Source organism: Liolophura sinensis, chromosome 1, assembly GCF_032854445.1.
Source record: "Liolophura sinensis isolate JHLJ2023 chromosome 1, CUHK_Ljap_v2, whole genome shotgun sequence".
Classification (NCBI taxonomy): Eukaryota; Metazoa; Mollusca; class Polyplacophora; order Chitonida; family Chitonidae; genus Liolophura; species Liolophura sinensis.
Window position 1 is genome coordinate 23705333 of NC_088295.1, and position 9609 is coordinate 23714941.

Below are 9609 nucleotides of genomic sequence, written 5' to 3' on the forward strand. Positions count from 1 at the left end.
AGGGCCTGCTGTCTGCCTTAGAATGTTCCAGAATACACTCAGTTCGGGGCCTGTTTGTTTACAACAAGTGTACAAGAATTTTCTTATTCTAGAAAATTCCACCAGTCTATATAAGACCTATGAAAGTAGGTCAAAGGAGGAGAAAGGAGAATTATTGAGAGTTTTGGATGCTTTCGCTGTGTGTTACCTTGGTAGGCCTTTTGTGCTGAATTTTGGTGTCTTTATAGCCTCTGGCTTTGTTATATCCTATCTCCACCGAGCACGTGTTCAGTCTGAACTTGTATATTTAATTTGTGCTCTTGTGTACACAGTGCTTATTAGTACACGGACCCTGTCTGTGGAATTTTGTGTATATTTCGTCATACACTCAGTTATACTGTGGATTTTCCCTCTTGTGAATATTGCCTCTGTGCATTTGTGCCTTTGTGGTTTTCAACATTGTGGAATATATGCGTCCGTTTGAATTTGACACCGTTGTACACGTAAGTACTTTAGTATTTTTATAGATATAGCTATCCTTTCTTGTTAAACTTAAGTACTTTAGTATTTGTATAAGTCTTGTTATCTGTTCTTGTTAAAGCTAATAAATTGTTGAAAAATAAAATCTGCTGGTTTTGGTTACTTTTTTGTGCGGCTAAACTGTTGTTTATTTCGAACAAGCCATCCCTTTATAATACAGACAGTTTGGGTCGTAACATAGTTATACCGCCTTTGGTCAGGATGGGCACAGGATATTTTTCACAGTTAGCAGACATATAATGTACATACCTCTCATGTTAATTTGGATACAACATGAATATAAAGACATGAATATAAACATTTTCGAGCAGATTTATATAAACATACACATACACATCCGATATAGATATATCGCATATATAGATATATATGACCCAGAAGCCTCTCACCAATGCGGTCGCTGTGAGTTCAAGCCCAGCTCATGCTGACTTCCTCTCCGGCCGTACGTGGGAAGGTCTGCAGCAACCTGCCCATGGTCGTGGGTTTTCCCGGGCTCTGCCCGGTTTCCTCCCACCATAATACTGGCCGCCGTCGTATAAGTGAAATATTTTTGAGTACGGCTTAAAACACCAATCAAATAAATAAATAAATAAATAAATAAATAAATAATACAAGGGTCAACCAGTCGTTGCACTGAACCCTTCATGCTGAACCCCAAAGCGAGGAAGTTACAACTTCCTCTTTTAAGGTCTCAGGTGTGACTCTACCTAGGATTGGCCCTGGATATACCGCTCCCTAAGCAGGCGCTCTACCAACGGTGCCGGTTCGATGTCAGGACACCAGACATCAAACCCAAGTCAGGTCATACTAAACATTTTACACATGATACTTGTTGCTGCCTAGTTTGACGCTCACACTGAGTGTAATGTTACTGCATGAGGTGTTTTGTGGCATTACACTTCAGTGGCAGCATGTACTTAACCTGCCACAACAACACAAACTTTAGTTAGGTATGATGTTAAACCCAAGCATACATATATACATACCAAATTTTGTATCTACATGTACTTTTTTTGCAATCCATTTATATTTCATTTTATGTATTTTATTTCGTTGGCACTTTATGCCATACTCTCGATGTATATCGGCGTGTCCTTCATTACATTTCCTACCTGAAATGGCAGGTTATTTAATGCACCTGTTTATAATATGTATTACCTGTAAGCACTTTTGGTTTCTCCCTTTTTTCTACAACAGGCTTCGACATTGTAGGTATTATCTTTAAGCACTTTTGGTTTCTCCCTTTTTTGTACAACAGGCTTCGACATCGTAGGTATTATCTTTAAGCACTTTTGGTTTCTCCCTTTTTTGTACAACAGGCTTCGACATTGCATGTATTATCTGTAAGCACTTTTGGTTTCTCCCTCTTTTGTACAACAGGCTTTGACATTGTATGTATTATCGGTAAACACTTTTGGCTTCCCCCTTTTTTGTACAACAGGCTTTGACATTGTATGTATTATATGTAAGCATTTTTGGCTTCTCTCTCTTTTGTTTAACAGGTTTTGACGTTGTATGTATTGTCTGTAAGCACTTTTGGCTTCTCCCTCTTGTACAACAGGTGTTGACATTGTATGTATTATATGTAAGCACTTTTGGCTTCCTTCTCTTTTGTACAACAGGCGTTTTACTCTGTATTTGTCATGAACTTGTTAATGTTCTGGCTAAAAGGCATGTATTTAACACGTGCATTCCTCGCAAAGACATCACTAGTTGCTTCGGTGTTTTATAGAACTGGTCACTACAACATCAAAAACCTCGTTCAGTTCCACTACATTGAACTATTTATTTATTTGATTGGTGTTTTACGTCGTACTCAAGAATATTTCACTTATGCGACTTATGGTGAGAGGATACCGGGCAGAAGTCGGGGGAAGCACACAACCATCCGCAGGTTGCTGGCAGACCTTCCCAAGTACGTACATCGAAGTATGAAGACGGATAAGAGTATCATCGTACCATCGTACCATCGTCCCATCAGCCTCAAGACAAGTGGCGTAGTGCGTATGGTACGTACATTTTATTGATATAGTCTATTCCTTTTCGCTAGCTGTACTCACTGCACCACAATAACACCACAAGTTCGACACATTGATATGTTGTACGTTTATATTATTGCAGGGAAAATGGAGTTAAAATACCTTTTCTAATTCATAATGTTAGGCTAAATAATCCTGCTTTCGACACCCAGAACCCATTGTATCCGATGTGGCGTCATTATTATTCAAGAACAAATGACATGCTGCATGAACAATGGGCGTGGAGAGTATTTTTTTCCAATAGCTGCATCAACGTGCAATTAGAACAAACTCATTGAAGTAACACAGCCTCTACTACTTTCTCAGCAAATAGACTACATTGTTTTTTTTATGACCAAATTTCCAAACATCAAGCTCTAAAACCATATTGCTGTGAGATCATATACCAGAAGAGATAAGATAAAATTCACTTATTATATTATAAGGTTATATTATAATAAAACGTGTGAACAATGTTAAATATGGCAGTGTCAGAAACAGAGTTTAGATTAAAGTCGATAGCAGTCAGGTAACTCGTGTCACCTTCCGTCACAAACATATTGAACACCGCCCAATATCCAGCAAGCCACTGGTTTTTGAATAATCATGACATTGCCCGAGGCAATGAGGTCTTGCCATCGAAACCTAGCTTAAGCAATTTAACATTATGAATTAGAAAATATATTATAGTTTCATTTTTCTAGCAAGAATATGGAATTCCAACATATTCATATATAGAATTATGTTGTTATGTGTCACTAACTTAAGGCTAGTTTGGTAGCGAGTATGCCTTTTTTTCAGATAAATGAATATAGGCGACTGGCTAAAAGAAATAGAACGAGCTACCTTTTTGGATAAGGAGAAAATCTCACATGTTAAAGCCTTTAGTTTTTGTTTGCTGGGTTTAATAATTCGGCTTCGAATTCGATGCCCTCTTATTCATAAAGGATATTATCGGGTATTTTCCACTAAATGTTTGCCTTTGTAAAATGGGTGACACCTGTTTGTGTTGCACTGACAAAGATTTACAGCTTTGCTCAGGTAACTGTGGACTTCTCTCGCTTAAGAGATGAATCTTTGACGTCCAAAGCAATTTGATTTTTATGCATTTATCTGGGGATGTAACCTGCAACAGATTCCGTCTTCACGGTTGTCGTTTTACTGATTAGAAGATGTTCTAGATTTTAACACGAAAACAATGAAGTTGCAAGTGGACAACGTGTGCAAAACAATATACCATAATTAAAATTTTTGTAACCTGTAATTTGCAAAACAACCACGCAAGTTGTCCTTTTTTCTTATTTTTTTTATATTTTTTATGATTATAGCACTTAATGGGCTTTTGTTTGTAAATTACACCAGAAATTTCTCCCCAGAATCCTAAAGGAAAAAAATATTCAAGGCTGTATTATATAAATTTTTATTTAGGTAAATAACGATAGCGTCATCGATCAAAATGCTGCAATATAAAAAAAAAGATTACAGCACAGAGAGTAAAACCAAAGCAGCGACGATAATATGATAATTGGCATTCGACCACACGTAACTCGTGAATCCAGCATCTTGTCAATTTACAACTTCACAGGTTACAGTTTTATTTTAACCATGCGTGTAAATGCTTAAATAGAGGAAACTTAGGCGCCCCCTCCACTCCTCCCCGAATTATAGGCAGAATTAGGTAAAAAATACAGACTGATGTTAATTACAATGTATTCAACCTAACTAGAATTACTCAAAGTTCTACATTGCAATCATGTTTATTAAACAGTCGCAAGCAATCGGAGGATAAAAAGTAACGGATTCTAGTTTTACATTATGTACAGTTAGACATTTTTTCCATCAAAAAGATTATCTTTTATCTGATAAAGTATGCAATAAACAAACAACTATAAGATTTACGTTAACCCTAAGAATATGAAGGTAAAACTGATACAACAAAAGGAAGCATACCCCTATAATATACTGTTCTTTTGGTGAATCCGCCTGATCAGGGACCGATTCCACAAAGCAATTTCGGACAAAATTTGTCAAAGTTTGAAACAAGATTTTGCAGTTTATATGTTTGAGCCCTAGAAATTAATAGTCTGACAACCTAAATAATGTTATCTTAAGACAACTGTGTCAAAATTTCCATTACCGAAAACTTAGCTTTGTGAGAAGGTTTATTAGTTTCTCTTAAGTCAAAAAAAAGCCAAGTAGAATAGGTTCGTGCTTTAGAAATAGGCCTGCTAAGCCGTTTGCCCTTGAAACCCGCCATGGTCAAAGCGAAATTAAGGTCTGCCACTATATATACATAGAAAAAACGATATAGGACACAGTTATCCCAGAAATATGTGTGAAAAATTGGGTACATGTTGGGCAGCAGACTGCAGAATCTTGTCACGGTGAACTGACAAGAAAACCGCTTTAATAAATTCGATTAATCTTACCGCAATGTAATACACGTCAATAGCTCTGGCGTTAAGTCTATACTGTTACATAATTTTGGCGAAGGTCGGAAACGCGAAACGGCGAAGGTTGGAAACGCTAAAGCACGAGGCGAATGTCCGAAATCGTGAAACGATACCAGTTTCGCGTTTCCATCTCCTCGTACTTTCAGGTTTTCGCATCCCACTTTCGTCTTTCCAACCCGCCCCCCTCCCCCTCCCACAAGTCGAAAATGCGTTAACTTAAGTTAACTTACTCGAGTTTTCAACCTTTTCAGCTTCGTGTTTTCGATCTTCGCCCATGCGAGTTTTTGTGTTTTCGACCTTGTACTTATAATGTCGAAAGTGAAAAAAAGCCAGTGGTCGCATCCAGCCTTCACAAAATATATAGTGATATTTGCAAGTTGTCAAATGTGTAGCAGTCCACTGAAGGGTACGTTTGCAGGTTGTCATGGGTGTAGCCGTTTGCAGGTCCTCTTGGGTATAACCTGTTTCGTCTCTAATATTTATTTGATTGTACAGGAGGAGTGTAGTCATATCCTGTAGAGAACCCAGCCTGTAATAAGAACAGAACGCATAAATATCCTTTTACTCGCCCAGTCATTTGTTAAGATCAGTGGATGATGAAAGAAAAGGCATATCGGCACAAACAGTGATGTCCTTCAAGTCAATAAATTCACTATCCGTATATACTTACATTGCATGGTAGGTTGAAAATATTAATCAGTAAATCAAAGGCAAACTAGGGATGGTCGTGGGTTTCCCCCTGGCGCTGCCCTGTTTCGTCGTATAAATGAAATACTGTTGAGTACACATCCAAAAAACATGCACGCATTTTGGTAAAGATCTGTGACCTGGAAAGATCTGTGGTTGTGGTTCAGCTTATTTCGAATATCAGCTGAACAATGACGGTAGAGCCTTAGCAACTATAGCCGAACTAGGCTTATGCTGTTCTAGCTATTCAACCGTTACTCTGTAAGGTGCTAACACCATTGCTGATTTTTGTCTCAGCTTGGACGATTTTCGGTGAACTCGACGTTTGACATGGGGAGGTACAAAATGGAGGCAATAATTTTCTTCTGCACAATTTAAAACCAGAACATAATCCCTTTGTGTCACTGAGTAACTTGTTTGAGGGGAGAATCGCTCATGTCTCAAAGAGAAATTTAACATTTTGGAAAGACCTTTCTCTTCGCCACATGTACAAATGCATTTGACGTATTCGTAGGCTGTATGAATTTGATCATGTAACAGAAGTTAAGACAGCGAAGTGACTTACACTGCTCGGAACTGCGTACTGGTTAGCCTGTGGTATGGCGGCTGGCCTCTGGAACAAACAAGTGGTTGATGATGCCACTGATGCGACAATTAAAAACATGTACCAATAGATTTAGCTCGGTTACAAAAGGAAACATTACATGTCTGGAAAAGAGAAATATCTATTAAGTCAGATGAAGACATTTTTCTTGGAGAATGGAAAATTCGTTTCAAAAAATAAGCGATTTTCTATAAGTTCTAAAGTACATACAACTATGGACAATAGTGTATTTGTAACATACCGTGTTTGACCGCCAAAGTCGAAATCTCAGGAAAGCGAGAATTACACCAAGTATAAACACAAATCCAGCCGACCCCACTGAGACTCCAGTTATTAACCAGTGATGATTATAGGTATCTAAACGCAAATAAACGTGAAAACGTGATTTTGTCTTCATTTTATACACGTGATAATTTTGGCAGATTTTCAGATTACATTACGTTTCTACAATAAATAACGTCGGACAAACTATAGGGATATAAATAGGTTACCGTAGATGGCGATTTATCTTGTTAAGTACCCTAAACCAAATTACACAGATCCATACATGGTTTAGTTTCACGTGGTAAGCTAAAGTTGTGAATTAAATTTGAGATTACTGTGCATTTAAAATTTTACATTGCTCCCGAAAACCTACGGATAGGGGGTGGACGGAAAGTTTGTATGTCTGGAAATGTCCCGCAGACAACTCCAGCATCTTGGGAGTGATCACAGGTTCCGCCTGCCAAGTCCAAGGAACACCCTCTAAATCCCGTCACATAGACACCACATGTAATGTTTGTTAACCAAATTCGGCCTGTACCACTTTGATATGTTCCTTTGCTAGCCACGCTGGCAAACATGCTAAAACAAAATAAATCATCCTCACAACATGAAAGCTCTTTTTTTACGAGCAAAAACATAGAATACATCATATTTCATGAATGCTTTATAAAAATGGTCTGCTTTTATTGCTTTTTATTGATCATCTGTATAGACTGCCTTTGGCGAAGCCTTACAATACACCGTACCTCAAATTTAAATTCCTTTTTGTGTTATTTCCGGAAGAGCGTTTTACATTTTCCACAGTTTATTTTCATGAGACAGTTATTTTCAAAGAGGCGTTCTTAGAACCATTTCCACTAAACTCAGTCTGAGGACGTTTAGAGGTACAACAACTAAGGCCGTTTCAGAACATAGTTATGCCTATTATGGTTTTAGAAACTATTATATAAAGAGAGAGATGAAAGGTTGCACTAAAGGAGGGCGTTTTGTGTATTTTCCCTTATTTCAGATTGCGCTTTCAGTTTATATGTAATGCCTTAAAAAGCCTTCTTTATTGCATGATTTTTAAACGATTGGCCAAGGCAACATTTTGAAGCAGGTCAGTTTGGTTAAGAAGAAGGAAAGATTCTTCTTCATATACTATTCCTGCATTACTTGAGTTTTGTGAAAAGACGCGAATTAACCTTTCTGCATACGAGCCCATTATTACGGTAAGAGGTTCTCCGGAAAGCCTTGACAGCAACTGATGGCAATTTTGATTGTCAATACATGAAACAAACACGTAGCCGAGTATCAGATATCATAGTGTGCTTATAGAGCTTACCTGGGAAGGCCAATGTCTAATTGACTGCAGATCGCCTTAGCATCATTCTCATCAAAGTTCTGGTTACAGATTGTCCCCCATTCGCCAAATAACCTAACCTCTACACGGCTGGGCTTGGTGTCAGAATCGCCGATTAGTCGCAAGGAGAAATCTTCACCAGTGTACGGTGCTCCTGGAATTAGAAAAAAAATCTGAGGAAATGAGCACAAGTTTAATTTCATGATTTAGATACATCCTCTTTACCTTACTCCAAATTCCAATCGGGCTACAGTCAACCAATGGAGTAAACACTAGCGCGGAGAAGGCCCTATGTGAGCGTATGTTGTAATGGTGCTTGTACAAATCGTGGGATTTCATACGCGACCTCTTCTAGGAGTTAAAAGCTAACTCGACACTGTAGTTAACGGTACTATTTTATGGTCGTTTCTTTATTCATTAAACTACGAATTGCAATCACAGTTTATCAACATAATGTGAGTACAAACCACAGTAAACTACATCAGGTTTCTTGTAAAATCCTGAACACTGGTAATCTCCGAAGTATCCGTATTTACAATCCAAGATAGACGCTTCGGTTCCAGAACACCTAAGGCCTCCCAACCATACTTTGTTTATTTGGACTTTGTGAATAGCAAAGATTTGATCACCCTCGCTCCATCTCTAAAATAAGACAAAAATTGATATGAAATCAGAAAATAAACAAGACAGCATTTAAACCAAGCTGTTGTCATAAAGCAAACAGATATGTGGACCATTTCAATGGTGTAAAATCTTGTTTTCTTGAAAGTACACAACACAAACAAGTGTCCAAGCGAGAATCTTTGAATCATGCAATAAAAAATCTTAATCTTACGTTCTCAGTTTAAGACTACGACATGCAACCTTTGCCTCTCGATTACTGAAGCCGTAGTTACAAACGCCTCCCCAGGTGTTATTTATCCGCACCTCCAGAAAACCCACGCCTTTTACCGGGGAGTCTGACAGACGATACTCCACAGTGTTTGGATCTACAATAACAGCAGTGCAACATTAAGAAAATAACTTGACCTTAAAGGTGTAATTTTAAGCTTACCATGTAGACAGTCATTGTTCTGTTTTGTCTTTTCAGACCTTCAGTTTCTTTGCTTGTAATTTCACTTCATATTCACATTATAGAGGTTGATCACGCCGGCGTCTCATTGTATCAGACAGGGATCATTAATAAGTACATAATTAACTCACTGAGTCACCATGTCAAAAACACACCAGGCATAATATATTCAAAACCTATGTGCAGTAGGTTGAATTTAACGTGAGCAAGGCAGAACCATTACTCTGTGACCAGAAACCTCTACAGAAGATTGCAGACATTTAAGTATAAATTAAAAATCCGACCGGGATTAACAGTGAGTAAGATCTGGCGTTAGAGGCTGCCTAAGGTGTGCATAGCTCTGAGGTAAATTACATAGTCGGATTACATAGTTTACACGTGTGACCATTTGCCAACTTGCACACTGTTGACGCTGTACATAGTTTATACGTGTGACCATTTGCCAACTAGCACACTGTTGTTACTGTACATAGGTTATACGTGTGACCATTTGCCAGCTAGCACACTGTTGTTGCTGCTCAGGTTTTACTCTATATGCTGTAGTCCGATATATCTCGCTTAAACTGTCAGATCCTGTTATGCATGGGTTTATTTGGCGTTAGCTTCAAATCCACATCACCCGAATAATTTACTGCAGGTTTGATGTACAT

At 38.2% G+C, this 9609-nt stretch overlaps 1 protein-coding gene across 1 annotated transcript; it reads right to left on the reverse strand.

The window, feature by feature from the left end:
• Positions 1-3941: 3941 nt before the first annotated feature.
• On the reverse strand, positions 3942-8956 carry LOC135472278 (scavenger receptor cysteine-rich type 1 protein M130-like). Its single transcript, XM_064751749.1, has 7 exons — positions 8942-8956; positions 8355-8529; positions 7870-8041; positions 6919-7124; positions 6523-6638; positions 6243-6290; positions 3942-5519 (listed from the first exon to the last, which is right to left on the reverse strand). Exons 1-7 carry the CDS (start codon positions 8954-8956, stop codon positions 5463-5465), a joined length of 789 nt encoding a protein of 262 aa, XP_064607819.1. The 3' UTR covers positions 3942-5462.
• Positions 8957-9609: the final 653 nt, after the last annotated feature.

Coding starts and splice junctions, on each gene's coding strand:
- LOC135472278 (XM_064751749.1), bottom strand. Junction 8,042..8,354: donor ACCTGATGTAGTTTACTGTG/GTTTGTACTCAC, acceptor TTCTAATTCCAG/GAGCACCGTACACTGGTGAA. Junction 6,639..6,918: donor TTTCCGTCCACCCCCTATCC/GTAGGTTTTCGG, acceptor ATTTGCGTTTAG/ATACCTATAATCATCACTGG.